Source organism: Ogataea philodendri, assembly GCF_020536065.1.
Source record: "Ogataea philodendri strain CBS6075 chromosome Unknown scaffold15, whole genome shotgun sequence".
Lineage (NCBI taxonomy): Eukaryota > Fungi > Ascomycota > Pichiomycetes > Pichiales > Pichiaceae > Ogataea > Ogataea philodendri.
The window spans coordinates 230,097-246,837 of record NW_025764075.1 but is presented as its reverse complement, the minus strand read 5'-3'; the positions used below and the strand labels follow the sequence as shown (position 1 = coordinate 246,837).

General features: G+C 45.3%; 11 protein-coding genes across 11 annotated transcripts; 5 read left to right on the top strand and 6 right to left on the bottom strand.

The window, feature by feature from the left end:
* Positions 1 to 11: 11 nt before the first annotated feature.
* OGAPHI_004868 (uncharacterized protein) lies at positions 12 to 428 on the top strand (the record flags this gene model as incomplete). The annotated part of the gene is made up of 1 exon (XM_046205993.1): positions 12 to 428. The coding sequence occupies one exon, from the start codon at positions 12 to 14 to the stop codon at positions 426 to 428; it is 417 nt and encodes a 138-aa protein (XP_046060434.1).
* OGAPHI_004866 (uncharacterized protein) lies at positions 429 to 3,815 on the bottom strand (the record flags this gene model as incomplete). The annotated part of the gene is made up of 1 exon (XM_046205990.1): positions 429 to 3,815. One exon carries the CDS (start codon positions 3,813 to 3,815, stop codon positions 429 to 431), a length of 3,387 nt encoding a protein of 1,128 aa, XP_046060432.1.
* Positions 1,345 to 1,662, top strand: OGAPHI_004867 (uncharacterized protein; the record flags this gene model as incomplete). The annotated part of the gene is made up of 1 exon (XM_046205991.1): positions 1,345 to 1,662. The coding sequence occupies one exon, from the start codon at positions 1,345 to 1,347 to the stop codon at positions 1,660 to 1,662; it is 318 nt and encodes a 105-aa protein (XP_046060433.1).
* Positions 3,816 to 3,931: 116 nt separating the features above from the next.
* Positions 3,932 to 5,122, bottom strand: OGAPHI_004865 (uncharacterized protein; the record flags this gene model as incomplete). Its single annotated transcript, XM_046205989.1, has 1 exon — positions 3,932 to 5,122. One exon carries the CDS (start codon positions 5,120 to 5,122, stop codon positions 3,932 to 3,934), a length of 1,191 nt encoding a protein of 396 aa, XP_046060431.1.
* OGAPHI_004863 (uncharacterized protein) lies at positions 4,979 to 9,525 on the top strand (the record flags this gene model as incomplete). The annotated part of the gene is made up of 3 exons (XM_046205987.1): positions 4,979 to 5,082; positions 5,404 to 8,642; positions 8,756 to 9,525. 3 exons carry the CDS (start codon positions 4,979 to 4,981, stop codon positions 9,523 to 9,525), a joined length of 4,113 nt encoding a protein of 1,370 aa, XP_046060429.1.
* On the bottom strand, positions 6,703 to 7,662 carry OGAPHI_004864 (uncharacterized protein; the record flags this gene model as incomplete). Its single annotated transcript, XM_046205988.1, has 2 exons — positions 6,703 to 6,946; positions 7,478 to 7,662. 2 exons carry the CDS (start codon positions 7,660 to 7,662, stop codon positions 6,703 to 6,705), a joined length of 429 nt encoding a protein of 142 aa, XP_046060430.1.
* Positions 9,526 to 9,546: 21 nt separating the features above from the next.
* On the top strand, positions 9,547 to 10,068 carry OGAPHI_004862 (uncharacterized protein; the record flags this gene model as incomplete). Its single annotated transcript, XM_046205986.1, has 1 exon — positions 9,547 to 10,068. The coding sequence occupies one exon, from the start codon at positions 9,547 to 9,549 to the stop codon at positions 10,066 to 10,068; it is 522 nt and encodes a 173-aa protein (XP_046060428.1).
* A 50-nt stretch (positions 10,069 to 10,118) lies between these two features.
* OGAPHI_004861 (uncharacterized protein) lies at positions 10,119 to 12,095 on the bottom strand (the record flags this gene model as incomplete). The annotated part of the gene is made up of 1 exon (XM_046205985.1): positions 10,119 to 12,095. One exon carries the CDS (start codon positions 12,093 to 12,095, stop codon positions 10,119 to 10,121), a length of 1,977 nt encoding a protein of 658 aa, XP_046060427.1.
* Positions 11,827 to 16,250, top strand: OGAPHI_004859 (uncharacterized protein; the record flags this gene model as incomplete). Its single annotated transcript, XM_046205983.1, has 4 exons — positions 11,827 to 11,873; positions 12,489 to 14,485; positions 14,654 to 14,690; positions 14,798 to 16,250. 4 exons carry the CDS (start codon positions 11,827 to 11,829, stop codon positions 16,248 to 16,250), a joined length of 3,534 nt encoding a protein of 1,177 aa, XP_046060425.1.
* Positions 12,478 to 14,454, bottom strand: OGAPHI_004860 (uncharacterized protein; the record flags this gene model as incomplete). The annotated part of the gene is made up of 1 exon (XM_046205984.1): positions 12,478 to 14,454. The coding sequence occupies one exon, from the start codon at positions 14,452 to 14,454 to the stop codon at positions 12,478 to 12,480; it is 1,977 nt and encodes a 658-aa protein (XP_046060426.1).
* On the bottom strand, positions 14,646 to 16,628 carry OGAPHI_004858 (uncharacterized protein; the record flags this gene model as incomplete). Its single annotated transcript, XM_046205982.1, has 1 exon — positions 14,646 to 16,628. The coding sequence occupies one exon, from the start codon at positions 16,626 to 16,628 to the stop codon at positions 14,646 to 14,648; it is 1,983 nt and encodes a 660-aa protein (XP_046060424.1).
* Positions 16,629 to 16,741: the final 113 nt, after the last annotated feature.

Here is a 16,741-nt window from a genome sequence, read left to right as displayed (position 1 = left end):
CCCGCTCTTAGATGTCAAATCCATGGACAAATCTATTGGGGACCAAATTGAGTGCCGAATCTCTCAGCAGCCGCGGACTCGATCTTCAATGGGCAACCAGAGTTGACCTCAAGGATTGTACCATTTATAACTTTTACAAAGATGGATTTAGCATTGTCTTAATTGACGATCAAATCGATAGCATTGACTTCTTTTTGAGAAATCGTTCGTTCACACCGTGCAAGTTGCCTCTTCCAGGAGGAATCTCTCCAGAAGACACAGGGTCACAGCTTGTGGAAAAGCTCGGGGAGCCAATGGAAAAGGGAGGCGGAAACTCTACGGGAATAGATATCTGGCTACGCTGGAAAGGTATCCAGGTGGAACTCGGAGATAGAAGTTGGGATACAGCTAAAGATGCACCTATAAAATCGATCACCATATTCAAGTGATCAATCCTGATTAATCACTATTTCATGAGCCTCGGAATGTCCGTTCTCTTGAGCTTTTCCACTCTCAAAGCTCCTCCGAACGGACAGATAATGATCAAGCTCCTCTGCTGAAACAGACGGAATAAGCTCCTGTCGCGCTTTGGTGAAGTCCTGGGTCGTCACATGAACCTTGATGTCTTCTGGAGTTGCAATGTTGTCAAACCAGTACCGGATGTTGATCTTCTGTCCTTCCGGACGCTGATCGTTGTACTGGATAATCTTATTCTCCACAACTCCGGCAGTTCTAGTCATGGCATTCAACATCGCATCCGAACACAAGGCATAGAAATCGGCTCCTGTATAAGTGAAAGGACAAGAGTCTGCGATCTCTTGAAGGTCCACAGACGACTCCAGCTCGAATTTCCGTGTCAATGCTTGGATGATCTTGGCCTGCTTTTCGTGCGTATCTGAGATGCCCAGATACAGCATCTTGTCAAATCTTCCTGGACGCAAAAGAGCCTCGTCTAAAAGATCTGGTCTGTTGGTAGCACCAACCACAAACACGCCGTCTCCGCCTTCTGCTCCACTCATACCATCGAGCTCTGCCAAAAGCTGAGAAACAATTCTGTCCATCACTCCGCCAGAATCACCTTGGTTACCTCTCTTAGGCGCAACAGAATCCAGCTCATCGAAGAAAATCACACAAGGTTTGGCATCGCGTGCTTTTTGGAACACCCTTCTCACGTTGGCTTCAGATTCTCCAATATACATATTCAAAAGTTCGGGACCCTTGACAGAGAAAAAGTTCAATGCGAAATTGGTTGCAATTGCCTTGGCAAGAAGCGTCTTTCCAGTTCCAGGAGGGCCATAGAACAGAATACCGCTTCTTTTCTTCATTCCTTTGCTGAAAAGCTCTGGGTGTTTCAATGGAAGCTCAATGGTATCCAGGATTTCGTCTTTGACAACGTCCAGTCCTCCAACATCTTCCCATTTAACGTCTGGAATTCTTGGAGCTCCGATCAGATCACTGAACTTGTTTCTTGCACTGTTGATGGCTTTCTCGAAATCTTCTGACCCAAGCTTCACCTTCCCTCCGTCAAATGCGAGGACTTGCTCCCACGGAATGGAAAGATCCACTGACAAATCTTCAAGTCTATCGATGGCTGTTTTCTTCGCATTTTCAACTATCGACATCAGATCGTTGGCTGTCAGTCCTGCACTCTGGAGAGACAATGTGTCTAAAGAAACGTCTTGACGTGTAGTAACGTCACTTGACCCTTCAAGTAAATATTCCAAGATAAGTTTCCGTTCAGGCTCTGTAGGGACATTGAGGTTAATTTCAAATTTTAGTTTTGATCTCAGGGATTCAGACATGTTGTCAGCATCATTCGTGGTGGCAATGACAATTGCTCCTTTCGCCGTATACTCATCAATCAGTTCGACTAATTTGAGTGCCAGCGTATCTTTCTGTTGTTGATTTGGATCTGGTTTCTTTGCTAATGCATCGATATGACGAATGAGAATAATCAACGAATTGCAACTATCAACTACTCTGTCTGCCTTTCCCCTGATGGTTCCGATTGTCTTGCTGGCGGATGACTGATTGAAAAGCTCGAAACTGTCCAACTCAAGGAGATTGGCACCAAATTCTGTCGCAATGCTGCGGACAAGCATGGACTTACCGACGCATCTAACCATACTATTAAGAAGGATTGTCGTTTGTAGTGTCATTCGTGAAGAAAACTTGTTTCTAATTCTGAAAGCGGTATCAACGATTTTCCGTAACTGTTGTGCATACGGGAACGTTATACTGTTGGACAAGTTGAAGTTTGGGAATGAAAACATCTTCGGTAAGCCATAAAAGTCTCGAATCTGTTGATACGAAATTCCGTCTGCTAGTCCGATTTTTTCTGTGCAAACTCCTGATTGGATCATCCTAGTCTTTGATGGATCAATAACGTACTGTTGGCCATTGACCAATTCTCCTCCACTTTCGTCTTCAAGAGAACCACCGGTTATTTTGAACCATGCAATTTCTGTTGGTAATCCGGTTGGAATGATCTTGGGGAAAAACTCGTCTCCTGATGCTTCATATGTGCTGAATAAGGCCCTGGCGAGGAGGGCATCGATTGGTATAGGGACTAATTGATCTTTCATGATAACTCGATATCTCTCTTCAAAATATGACTTCAAGTTGGAAAGAAACAAGTGCTGCATGGTTCTATCCAAAGTGACTGGGGAGGCTACTCTAGCAATCACGATCTCCTTGGCCAGGGGAACAAACTTGTCGATTTTGTTGCGAGGCAAATCTGCTCTCTGTTCTTGGTCTTTGATTCGATTGATTGTCACTGTGCGAGGGTTTCCAATGGTGTTGAGTAGCATTGGAGATATGTGGATTGTCTCGTATTCAAAGGTATTCGGATCAATGAAAGGAAACACTCGAACATATATCGTTCGGTCAGTTCTGTTTGCGCAAGCGCATAAAAGTCCACTAGCACAGTCGCATTGACGAGACGTTAATTGAACCACATCACCACTAAAACATCCCAGTTTTTCCAACTCGTTTGATCTGACACAGACAAACAGCTGGTTGTCTTCGTGGTCAAATTCTGAACTGGAGTTGTAGACTTGTGTATAGTTGGCGAGTGTATTGTGTTCTAGTAGAGCCGTTTTTAGCTCCAAAGGCTGGAAGATTGTGCTGTCAAAGATCGACGAAGAGTCAATGCCAAACTTTTCTAGCTCAAAATCAGAAACAGAAGGTAACTCCTCTGATGCCAATGGTGTCTGTACTGGTATGGTTTCGATTGATGGTTTGTCTGGTGAGCTTGTAAGATTGCTTTGTTTCGAAATGATTAAATGTGTGCTTGGAGTTATGTATCCTTGATCAACTGGCTCGCAATGGATGATAGTGCCATGAAGAGTATTGAAAACGTCGTTTTGGTGCACCAAAAATTGATGGACGTTTCCCCCGATCTCGTCCGCCAGTATCTCCAGTAGTTTTTGCTTTGGGTACTGCTCAAGTAAATTGTAGACCTCTGGTGGGAAGCTCAAAATTGCCCTCGTAAGTGGGACTACCGTGCTAACTGGAAGAATTAGACATTTATCCAACGTGAAGTCTGCCCCATATCTAGCAAGTAGTCTTGCACTATGGAGCTCGACGTAGTTCTCAGCCAGTTCCGTATCATAGACAACCGGATACAGCTTACTAGTATGGAAAATGTTCGAACCCAGAAGCTTCAATGAGACAATCCTTTCACTGTCGTCTAATTGATCGCCAAAAATGAATTGATAAAGTTGTCTGTTCAGAGCAAGGAATTCGTATGGACTTTGTTCATCAATGCAAATCTGGATCTGTGCTTTGATTGGTCCAGTTCTCCCTGCCGGGATCGATTCTGAAAGCGCTGGCATACCGAAATTTTGATACTTTTCTCCCCCCTCAATTACGTTCAAAGTCAAATAGCCTGAGTTTTTTGATAAGTCGGCACAGCCTGAAAAGATTTGTAGATTACAATTATGGTACATATCTAATTATCAACATCTTGACGGTTAACCACCGCAGCAGCTGCCGCCGCAACAGCCGCAAATTCCTCTTCGCCAAGGACGTTTTTCACGTCTTGACTGCTGTCTGAATCAGACGAGTCGTCGTAGTTTTGGGAATCCATGCTCTCAGATTTTGTGCTCTGCATAATCTCCAGCTTCTTATCGTTGGTAAGTTTCTGAGCCCACTTCTCTCTCACGGCAAAGTCAAAAAGCGTCAGTTTCCCGAGGGTGTCCTGAGCACACAAGCGCTGTTCTCTCACCCACATTTTCTTCTTTGCCTCGTTGGAAAGCGTCATCCAGTTATCATAAGCGGTCTTTAATTTCTCCTTATAGGAACCAATCCCTAATCCCGGGGTTAAAATGACCAATTTGGATCCCAGATCAATATTTGTCTCGAGCTTCGCGCTCAGCGTCTCATATGTTTGGATCGTTGGAGGATCGTGCGGCCATTCTGACGGCGGGAGGAAAAATAAAACCATTCGGGGAAACGACGGATGGGGAGCCAAAGTTGGTGTACTCAGACCCTTGTAAAACTGTAATTGGGTGTTTTCCTTGACACGATATATCTTGCTCTGTGTTCTTCTGCGCTCTCGATTTCTGAGCTTCACATATTCGCGTCTGTTGTATATTCTAGCTCGCTCTGCGCGCCTTGCTTTCACTTCCTCTGGATTGCCTCGTCTGGCAACATTTGACCGAATTTTCTCGATCTGGTCCGCGGGATGCATAGGAGACCCTTTGCGGTTGTCAAGGTGTCTTCCCAACGATCCCGGATGAGCAAATGTCTTCCCGCAAAACCGACACATTTTCTTTGGGTCCACGTTATCAGGGACTTCCATGAGTCTCAGACTCTTTATTTCTCCAGATTTAGCATTTTGGGACTGTTGATTATTCTGACGGTTCTGGTACGCAGCCATCGCAGCTGCCGCAGTATTCATATTCTCCTGTGCATTTTGTTTGGTTTCTTGGTTGGTAATGGAGGGGTCTATTTGGAAATCATCGTTGTTCAAAGAAGTAAGATCCACTCCAAATCCATGGAGTCGGACCTCATTCTGGACATCGTCGACGTAGTTCATATCGTGGAGGTACTCATTGACCTGTGTATCCAACGCCTGGTGGTCGTTTTTCTCGCTGGAAGGTATCCTTCGTCTCTTAGAGACGTCATTTCCAGACGACATAATATTCAAACAATATTTTGGGCTGAATTTGTTAACAAGCTCGAACACACCCGCCACTTGATATATATTTTTTTAGATGTGTGGCTGAAGAATAACTAAAGATCTTGGAACCACCCTAGAACGCCTTAAATTGGAGAATCTGCGTTCAAGGGAGACACTTTGTCGCTCATTTTCATCATGGATTCCTCTATATCTCTTGATCCGCTTATAAAGGTGGTATATTCGAGTTACAGAATTGACCCCCGCTTCTCAAGCCGAAACGTCTCGGACATTGTGGGGAGCTCTCCAACTCTAATTCGCACCATCTCAAACAACTCTGTGAACTCTGGAGGTTCTAGAGAATCACGGGGATCACGGGGTAGTATTTTATCTTTACGGAGATCCAGCCACTCACAGCCTAAAACGATATACCAGGAATTGTCTTCCAAACTCCAACAGATCGAGGTGGACGATCTTGTCGAAGATAGTCAACAGCGAAAAACCTTCAAAATCATGTTGACCGACTTTGCCTCCAAATTGGACCCAGACACATCATCGGACTTGAGTCGTCTTGTTGTATCCTTCCAGATGGTGGCAGCAAAAACGCTTAATTTGATGGACCCCTTGAATACTCCTTTCCATCTGCTGTACCTTGCATATTTTATTGATTATTTATTGACCCTAGGGTGTTCTCTCCAGCAGCGCAATTTTTTGCTAAGCTATCGCCATGATCTCTGCTCCAAGAAGATCCGGCCAATGATGAAGATTGAGGAGCTTCCAAAATTCCAGCTGATTTCCAGAATTTACAACGTTTCGTTCTCTTATTTGAACAATAGAGTTTTTGCATTGAAGGGGGAGTGCCGAAAGGCGGACATTTTGAGCGAGATTGAACACAAAAAGGAAAGTTATAGGTACAGCAAGACTGAGTTTGCGTCTCGTGAGCATTACATATTTTGGTTGCAAGGTAGAACCAGATTTATCCAAAAAGCTATTGATCGATTTGGCAAAGAACGTGATGAGAACACACGACCAGGTACTCGCAAGGTTGGGCCCAAGGAACCTCTAATGTATTTCCAGCAAGTTCTGGGAAGTTTCCTTGAGTCTGAAGAGAGTTCTGATGATTACATGGAAATAATAAAAGATTGCATGTTGATTTGGCAAATCGATGGCTACGATGCATATTTTGCCGTTCTATATGCGTGTTTGAAAAATAACACAATCACAGAAGAACGGCTACAACTGGCACGCACAGTTCTCGAGTTCGGTGAGTTTGAGTTCAATCCTCACGCATGGCCAAAGCCTATACAATTGGGCCTTGAACCATTAAATGGATTTGCTCTGTCCAGCTTGAAAAATGTCACTGCTGAGTTTGACCATTTGTTTGATGATTTGGTCAAAGACATCGTGATACAACTTGACAAGATTGAAAACTCCAGTCTTTTGGGCATAACTGATCAAATGCAGGACACAGTGACCAAAAAACTGAGACAGGTGACCAAGGATAAATACATTTCTCTGTCGTCATGTCTCGGTAGAAAATCATCAATGAAGGAAGCTATAGTATCTCTCGAGAATGTTGAAAAGCATCTGAACCACATCATTCAAAACGTGTCGGACAAATATGATGCCAAATGGAACTTCAAGATTCTAAAACAAACTCTCGCGACGGATATCTTAGCAGATGTGAGGAACATGGTCGAGTCTTCTTCAAAGGTTGTCGAATTCAATGGAATACCGATCCGAATGTATGAATCGGGGAAACAGGATGCAGATATGATGATCATTCTACAATCATTTATTAGGATCAAAAACCTAGCTCGACTCTCTGACGATGAATTCACATCTCTAATCGAACCTGTGTTCTACCCTGAATGCTACGTCTTGTGCCAGCAGACTTGCCACAGGCTTCTTGAAAACCAAGCAGAAATTTTCAATCACAAAGATGCTATTCAGGTGCTGGACTATTTCGAAAAATGTCTTTTAACCGACCAAAGTTTACAGTGGAAGAACAAACAACAAAAAGCAGTGTTACTGACCCTTTTCTACAAGACCATTTCCACTATATTAATCAATCACACCAATGAATTGACCGAGGATGTTCTGATGCAATTGTCCACTTCTCATTTGCAGGACCTTTTCGTCAAAATCAACAAACTGTATCTGTTACACCAGGAGGTAGAACTCCGATTCCGTGATGATGTATTGGAAGAGATCTCAGAGCTCACTCGATCCCTGAACTTGGCGAACTTTTCAAAGGTATTGATGATACGTTTGGTCAAGGCAGAAAATATGGATCCAGCTTTGGAAGACTCGTCAGACTTGATGGTGAAGGTATCGGGTCATTCAGAGTTTCAAACCTCGGTCGGCGAACCATACTGGGATGAGGAGTTTGAAATTGTAGCTGATGACAATATGGTGGCTTTGGATCTCATATTGCTGGATTGTTCTGAAAAAGCAGACCCAATTGCGTCGTTCTCGACCACAATAAATCTAGACTCGATCAAGGAGTCAACCCAGCAAAAGTTGAAACTAACCAGCTCAAATGGAATCCATTTGTACATAACCTATGCTTTTGAGCGAGCATTGAAGGATCCTGTGTTTTTCGTGGGACAGATTAACCTCAATTTCAAGCGTGCTTGCAACAAGATCATGAAAAAAACGGTTGCAACCATTTTCCCTGCCATCAAGGATGTCTTCACCCGTCATGGTCTGAATGAGATGAAACAGGTTAGTCCTCGGTTCTACAAAATCAATAACTTCCTACAAGCTGAAGAGGACCCGGAAAACGTTCGGGATCCTCTGATTGTCGGCCTTGCTTCGCATATCGAGAACGAACTTGAAATCATCAAATCCAGTCTGAGACATAATGCATTTGAAGACTTCATGGCTGAGGTGTGGTCCTCAATATTGAGCAGAGCTACAAATATGCTCTTGCCATCATTGACATTCATTGAAGCTTTGGCCATGGATAGCAGTATAGATGCACAATTGGCTAGTCCACTCAACGGACTCAAGCTCGAGCAAGAGGCCAACAAAAGCGATCTTCTATCGATCGACGACTACGAACGCATCTTTTCGTGGGTGTACAAGCTATTTGCTCTTGTATGCACAAACGTTTCTTCTCGAAGACACTTTGAACTGTTTAGACTGGAGCTTTATCAGTTCATACAAGCCAGAGGTCTTTACCATCAAACTCTGGCTGATCTACAAAACGAGTATCGACTCCAAGTTGAGCGATGCGAAAGTCAATTGAGATACAGACGGCTTGCAAGAAGAGACCTTACTCGATGCCCCAAGATCATAAGAAGTCATGGCACTTGTGAAGGGCTCGAGAAGCTTATGAAGCATGAGTACGACCGACAGTATGAAGACCGAAATCTTCTCACCAGAGAACTGATGCTGCGTGTGATATTTGCCAAGGATGGTGTGCGGTCGATCGAGTACATCAGCCAAAAGGTTGAAGAGTTTGAGCGGATGTCTTTTGATATTTCCACCAACCAGTCACCAAAATCGGGCGGCTCAAAAAGATCTAGCAGATTAAGTAGTCCACTCCGAGAATAATTTATTTATTTATTATGAGTACTCAAGACATTCACGCTAAATTTGCCCAATGGCGCCAGAGTAAGTACTTCTTGAAAGTCCACTGACATTAAGCAATTGAAAAGCAAATAAGTAATGCCAACGAGAACGCAGATTGGCTTGCCATAAGAGGAGAAATCAATAATCTCAAGAACTGGGTGTCTGGTCTGGTGGAGACGTCAGCGATCTCCATGTACGACCTGAAAATCCACACCAAATCGATTGACGACCTTGTGTTTGAGCTTGATAGTAAGAAACGCACCTACAATCAAAGACGATTCAAGTTCAGCTTCAAACCAGAAAAGGCTACACGACCCTCGATCAAATCAAATACGGTGTCGACTCTGGGCGCACCAACGTTGCAAGACGTGTCCCGTATAAACCAGAAGGTGGGAAAATCGCACGAAAACGTTTATGTCGACTCTATCAGCAACTCGGTTGTCGTGATCCCAGCAGACGGCTCTGCAGGAGCCATTACACTGAAAAATTGCACCAACTGCGTGTTTTTCGTGGATTCCAGCTCGTTCGTTTACTTGGAAGGGATCTCATCCTGTGTAGTTGTTGGTAAAGCCCATCAACTGCGTATCCATAAGACTGTGGCGTCGTACATTGACACTCAAATTCAGAGCGAGCTGAATAAAATAATCATTGAAGAGTCAAACCAACTGATCTTTGTTGACCACAATTCCGTGAAAGTTGAGGATTTCAGTCATCCCGCACTGCCAAGTCCTAATTACAGATTTGCCAGCGAACATCTAGCACTGGACGCCGACAGTGTTCAAGTGGAAACTCTTCCTGAGCTACTCGCGTCCAAACTCAAGGCAGTGCCAGATTCAGAAAAATAATTTACATTTGATTCTCTCGCCATGGCGTCTTCAGATCCAGCATCTGTGGTATCTGCGAAGAAGAAACTCGAAGAGTTGCAGAAGAAACGCGCGCAGCAGCTTTCTAGTTTCCCTGCTCCGCAAAGAAGTTACCTTAGTCCGAACGGCCCCGTGAATCCAGGCCATACTGCCATGGTTAGTCCAATGGACAGTATTATGTCCACCAGCCAGCGTCGCAAAGTTCAACTCCAGCCAGGACACTCGCCTCTGGACTGGGAGTCGCGAAAGCAAACCACAAACATGAAGGGACCGATTGATCCTCGAGATTTTCCTCTAAGAGTTACCAAAGACGAGCTCTCCAAGCACAAATCCAAATACGACTTCTGGATATCGCTCAACAACAAAGTTTACAATCTGACTCCGTATCTAGACTTCCATCCGGGAGGAGTTGAGGTTTTGATGAAGTGCGCAGGAAAAGATGGAACCTTTTTATTTAACAAATATCACCGATGGGTCAACTACGAAAGGATCCTAGACGCCTGTTTCATTGGCTTCATGGTTTAAACCAGTCCGATGTCATTAGCATTAATCGCATTATTGTACAATAACATATATCATTCGCCAATCTCAGCACATATATCCGCAACTGTCTTAGCAAGCCGACTGTCGTACCGGTCGCCGTGCTCCAACAGCTCTGAATAATGCCGCTTGAACGCAAAGTAGTACGCGTCCTTTTCCCGTGATGGGAGTTCGTCCCATGTGGCACCATCTGTCCCAGAGAAGCGCTCGTAGAGCTTCCAAGGAGTGATGATCTGATATTTGAATTCTGCTGTTCCAGAGAGCTCTTTGAACCGACTGTCCAGGAAAAGACCAAATCTCTGTCTGACACTCAGGTTCTTCGACTCCCGAAAATCTGAGTCGGAAGACTTGCGTTTCACATTGAGCTCTTTCAGTGTGTTGTGCAGTATTTGATCCTTTTCAATGTCTGGCTCCGAAAGTTTCATTTTTTGCAACCGCACAGTTTCAGAAAGAAGGGCGTCTTCCTCTTCCCTGGACTCATCGTATTCTGGTCTATCCCAGTTGAGAATGGCTCGTGAAACACCCCCTCCCATCTTCTCAAACTTGTCCACCTTGTCAGGGAACGTCAGGTTTTCAGCACGATCAGCTGCCTCGTGCGATTTTGGAGCTGGAGTCGATGTGAGATCGAAGTGCATGGATGTTTCCTGCTTGTTCGTCGAATCGTCGTAATCCATCAACGATCCCTCGGTGGTGTTGTCGGTATCCACGTGGTGCGACCGGTCAATGCTTGGAGAAATATCAGATTCTGAAACGGGGGCGCTCTCCGATGTCTGGAAACTATATTCGTCCATTGACTGGTCAATTGAACGTTCATACAGAGCTGGAAGCTCTACTGACGCATCTAGCACAGTGTGGTCTTCGCTTGCGTCGATCCGATCGGGCTCCTCGTGCAGCTCGGGCATGGTGTCTTGTTCAACGAGTTCTTGTTGTTCGTGTTGTTCAACTAGGTCAATTGATTCAATTACTTCAACTGGCTCAACAGGTTTTATTTTTTCGTACTGCTCTTGCTCCTGTTTAACAACGATGGAGTTCTCCACCATGCTTTGCTCGATGTCGAAGCGACTGATTTGCTGAACGTTCTCCTGTACCTGGGGCATGATCTGCACGAAGCTCTCGGTCTTGTCGATTGTGGTGTCGAGCTCGCTGTCGGTAGCTGGGGCAAGAGTCTTTTCAGGAGACTTTTGGATAAATCTTCGTAACTCCATATCATCTGCGAACGAGTACTCCACGGCAGGAGCGGCCCAATCTTTCTTGCTCTGTAGGGTAGAGTATTCTCTTAGTGAAGTGGTCCAGAACTCCACAAGACTGGATCTGGTGGCTGGGAAGTTTGAGAAAACGTAGTTTCGAGTTTCAAGACAGTGTCTTGCAAAATTCGTTAGCGGCTTGGAAACTTCAAAGAAGATCCCTGGATTGTTGTTGAGACACATCAGTCTGTCTTTGAACACGTCGAAATATTGCTTAGTTTTCTCCTTGGGGATGGTCATGCCGGATTTGATGATCTCTGAGGACAATTTTTCAATCAGGTGGCCCATTTCGCACGAAATTATGAATACAGATGCTAAAAAGTCCATGTTTTTCGATATATGGATGTTGGAGTGGTCCTTGCGTAGCGATTTCAATGAAAGTGTCTTTCTGAGTTTTCCAAATTTGAACAGTTTGTTTTGAGACTTGTGATGTTCTTTGATCGTGGAGCGCAAGAACTCGATGTAGTCAATTGCTGGTTCAATAAGGTATTGGTTAGGAATGTTGAAATGTCTGACAACGTCGTTGAATGTGGAGAGGGCCAGTTCGTAGTCGGCTTGCGAGTAGCTGTCGGCAAAATTGATCGGTCCGTTGACCTTCACGCGTTCCACCGACAGTATCTCGGCATCTTCCATGCTCGAGGCGTACGGACTCTCAGGGGCCGGAAGTATCTGTGTTTGTGGAATAAACGGCAGCTTCAAAGATACAACAGTGAGTTTTCTGGATCTCAATGGTAATCTTCTAATAAGTCTTCGTCCAAGCTTACCCATAATGTAATCTCCTTGTAGATTGAGTGACGATAGATGTCGTAGAGGTTCTGTGCTGTTGATTGATTCGAAATAGGCCTCGTTGAAAATGTGGAACGAACCGTGACATTTGTAAAATCGCAACGTCAGGCGAAATATCAATCGAAGCGGATCAAGCATCGATTCAAACAAAACCATCATGAAACATACCACGCTCAAACAGAAAATTGCGAGCCGTGTTTGAGATGGATGTGATATATCAAATAACAAAATGTTTACAGATTTCCACTTGAGGACGAAAATAAATAAATAAACTCGGAACAATCTGAAAATGATTAGCTAATCGATTTTTTATGGTAGCAGAGATATTATCGGAAAACATTCAGTATATATATTATCATTAAGATTATAAGCTAGACTTGCAACAAGAGTCCTTAGAAGAGGACTCAGGGAAGTACTGGGATTTGTTGAAACTTTGGGAAGATTGAGGAACGTCCAAAGCTGGGTTCTTGTCGAAGAATCCAAATGGAACCAGAGAGATCTCGTGAGCTTCCACAGGCATAACTGGGAAGTCCTCCACTCTAGGAACGTGTGTGAATCCAAGAGTGGCCCAAACAACAGGGTCGTCGTTTCTAACGTTTTCTCTGCGCTTAGCCCAGACTCCCAGACCAGTGTCTGTTTGCGATTGGTTGGTGAATTCACCAGCAGCGTAAAGTTCATTGTCTTGGTATTTGGTAACCCACAGCTGCTGGGTAGCGAACTGGGCTCTCTTATTATTGTAAGACTCTTCTCCAGCGAGAAGCATTTGTCTAGCAGGCATCATGATCTTGTAAGCAACTGGCTTCTTGGAGATAGGGTTGATCTTGTTCTCGTTGATGATCTTGTAAGATCTGTTAGTGAATGGAGATTGCTCAACGTAACCTGGCTTGTCAACAACGGTTCTCTCAGTGACGAAACCAACGTTGTATGGGTTGAGCTTTGGATCCTTCTTCATTCTCACCACATCGTCAAAGACAACGGTATTCTCGTATCCGTCCACAGCAGGGTCGATTCTGAACGAAAGCATGTGTTGATGGTAAGAAGCCAAAACTCTTGGTCCCACGTTGGTACCCCATGGAACAGTGACGTCCCTGTCCAAAGGCATGGTGGACAGAATACCAGTGGCTCTAACGTGGATTCTGATCTCTCCAGCTTGGTCGAAAATGATGTTCACCATGTACTCGTAGTTAGCAACGGTAGCAATGGTCTGAACAACAAACTCTCTTCTTCTGGCGATGACAGGGACTCCAGTTCTGTAGTTGGTGTGCTTGTACAGCAGTCCACCGTCTTGCTCGTGCAAACACACAGTGTTTGGAATCAAGACGGACTCACCAGCAGTGTTAACTCTTCTGCAGTCCATGTATTTGATGACACCCAAACAGTCGCAACCAAGCGCCAGACTGTTACCAGTGGCACCAAATCCAGCATCACCCAAGTCGAATGCTTGTTTTCTGTGGAATGGAGCTCTTGGGTCTCCGTAAGGGACAGTCATTTCACACAAGGACAGTCTGTAAATGACAGATCTTCCCTTGAAGTGGATGTCGTAGATAGCAAATCCCTCTCTGCAGTTAGGAACGACTCTGAACTCCCATCCTTGCCACTCGATCTTTTGGCCGTCCACCTCGAAAGATGGGCCTTCTGGCTGTTGGACGATAAGAGGCTTGAGAGGCTTGATGGTCTCACCGTTCAAGTCTGGGTGGTACTCGACAAATGGGAACTCGGTCCATGGCTCAGTATCGTTGATACATGCCTCATCAACACCAGATGGCAGGTAGTCCATTCTGACAAACTCTTTAGTCAAGCACTCGAAAACAGGAGAGAATTTCAGTGGCAGAGAATAATGGTTAGATTCGGAGTGGTGAGCGTTGGCCAAGTACATGTAACACTGGATCAACAGTCTATCTTCCACACCATCAGTTCCGTTCATCCAAGGGTCGCAAACAACCTTGACGTAGGAAGGAAGCTTCAATTTTGCAATTTCAGCCTTGACAATAGGGTGCGAGGTTGCGAGCTTCTCGATCTCTTCAATGTCCTCAGCAATCAAAGGACCTTGAACGCCCTTTGGTTGCTTTTGGTTGGTGATGATGTGGCCGTAGGTCACGTTGACCAAAGCCTTGTAAAACTGGAGTCCGAGGTAGTAGTACACATAAGTGACTCTTGGAATACGAGGCAAAGATTTTCCGGACTTTTCAGCTTCAAGGTACTTGAGCATGTCCTTCTTTGGAGGGTCCAGTCTGTCGATCTGGATGAAGTGAGGCTTCTCAGGGCCCTTTGCGGCATCCTTGATGAGCTGGGATGTCAGCTGGATCTCTTTGTCAGAAACTGGGTCGAAAGGATGAACCATTTTGGAATATTCAAACACTTTTGCTGGGACTGTAGGGATTTATATATGCACCCCGGATAAATAATTTTTTGGTCGATATCTGCTACGAGCTTCCATATCGGGAAGGAGGAAGCATAGGGACCGAGTTGACTAGTTGGAACTGAAAATCGCACGATATCGGAAAACGAATATACTGATGGTTATATAACGCCTTACAAAGCCGTCTTGCAGCATGAGTCAGACTTGGACGAGTCTGGGTAGTAGGCGGACTTGTTGAAGCTCTGTGTGGATTGCGGAACGTCCAGAGCCGGGTTCTTCTCAAAGAAGTCGTGAGGCACAATACCAATCTCGTGTGTCTCAACAGGCATCACAGGGAAGTCCTCTGCTCTTGGAATATGGGTGAATCCAAGAGTAGCCCAGACGACAGGGTTGGAATTTCTCACGTTTTCCTTTCTGTAGGCCCATTCTTTCAAACCGGTGTCGACGTGCGACTGGTTGGTGAACTCTCCAGCTGCGTACAACTCGTTGTCCTGGTACTTGGTGACCCAGAGCTGCTGGGTAGCAAAGTGTGCTCTCTTGGCGTTGAACGAGTCGTCATCAGCAAGAAGCATCTGTCTGGCAGGCATCAGAATCTTGTAGCCAACAGGTCTCTTGGTGGTTTGATTGATAACGTTCTCGTTGATGATCTTGTAGGATCTGTTGGTGAATGGAGATTGCTCGACGTAACCTGGCTTGTCAACAACGGTTCTCTTGGTGAAGAATCCAACGTTGTATGGGTTAAAGTCCGTACCGGTAGGCATTCTTTCAACATCGTCGTAAACAACGGTGTTGTTGTAGCCGTCGACGGCAGGGTCGATTCTGAACGACAGCAAGTGCTGGTGGTAGGCGGCCATGACAAGCGGACCAACATTTGTACCCCAATTCACAGTCTTGTCTTTCTCGATTGGCATGGTGGACAAAATACCGGTAGCTCTCACGTGAATTCTGACCTCACCGGCCTGGTCAAAGATAATGTTGAGCAGATACTCGTAGTTAGCGACGGTAGCAATGGTCTGAACAACAAACTCTCTTCTTCTAGCAGTCACGGCACTTCCGGTTCTGTAGTTCATGTGCTTGTACAGCAAGCCACCGTCTTGCTCGTGCAAGCAGACAGTGCTTGGGATCAAGCGAGGCTCACCTTTAGAGTCGGTGATAGTACAGTCAAAGTACTTGATGACTCCCAAACAGTCGCAACCGAGCTTCAAGGAGTTTCCGGTGGCACCGAATCCAGCGTCACCAAGATCGAAAGCCTGCTTTCTGTGGTACGGAGCTCTTGGGTCTCCGTAAGGAACAGTCATCTCAGACAGGGACAGTCTGTAGATAACGGATCTTCCCTTGAAGTGGATGTCGTAGATAGCAAATCCCTCTCTGCTGTTTGGAACCACGGTGAATTCCCATCCTTGCCAGGTGATCTTGTGACCATCAACGTTGAACGAAGGACCTTCTGGCTGCTGGACAACCAAAGGCTTCAAAGGTCTCAAGGGCTCGCCGTTCAGGTCTGGGTGATACTCGACCAGAGAAAAGTCGGTCCATGGCTCGGTGTCCTGCAAAGATGTGGCATCGGTTCCAGCTGGAAGATAGTCCATTCTGACAAACTCGTTAGTGAGCGATTCAAACACAGGCGAGAACTTAAGCGGCAGCGAGTAGTGGTTGGACTCTGGGTGGTTGGCGTTGGCCAAGTACATGTAGCACTGAACCAGCAGTCTGTCCTCATTGTCGTCGTCGGTTCCGTAAATCCAAGGGTCGCAAACAACCTTGATGTGTGGGGGCAGGTTTAATTTCTTCACCTCGGCCTGGACAATTGGATGGATGGTAAGCAAGTGCTCCAAGGCAGCGACGTCGTCACCGATCATTGGGCCGACAACACCCTTTCCTTGCTTCTGGGTAGTAATCAGGTGGCCATAGGTAGCATTAACCAAGGCTTTGTAGAAATCCTTACCCACATAGTAAAAAGCGTAGGTGATTCTAGAGATTTGTGGAAGAGTCTTTCCAGCTTTTTCGGCTTCTAGGTATCTAAGCATGTCTTGTTTTGGAGGATCTTGTCTGTCGATTTGAGAGAACCGGATCCTCTGGTCCTTGCCGTAAGAGTTCTTGATAAGCTTGGAAGTCAAGCGAATCTCCGCATCGGAGATCGGGTCAAAAGGGTGAGCTGCCATAATGATAAAAGCGATTTACGAGATTAACTGCATTTGCGGCTTTTGGTCCTTTTATACCCTGCTGTTCCTTGAGGTTATCGCGAATCTATTATCCATTCTTAGATGCTGCATAA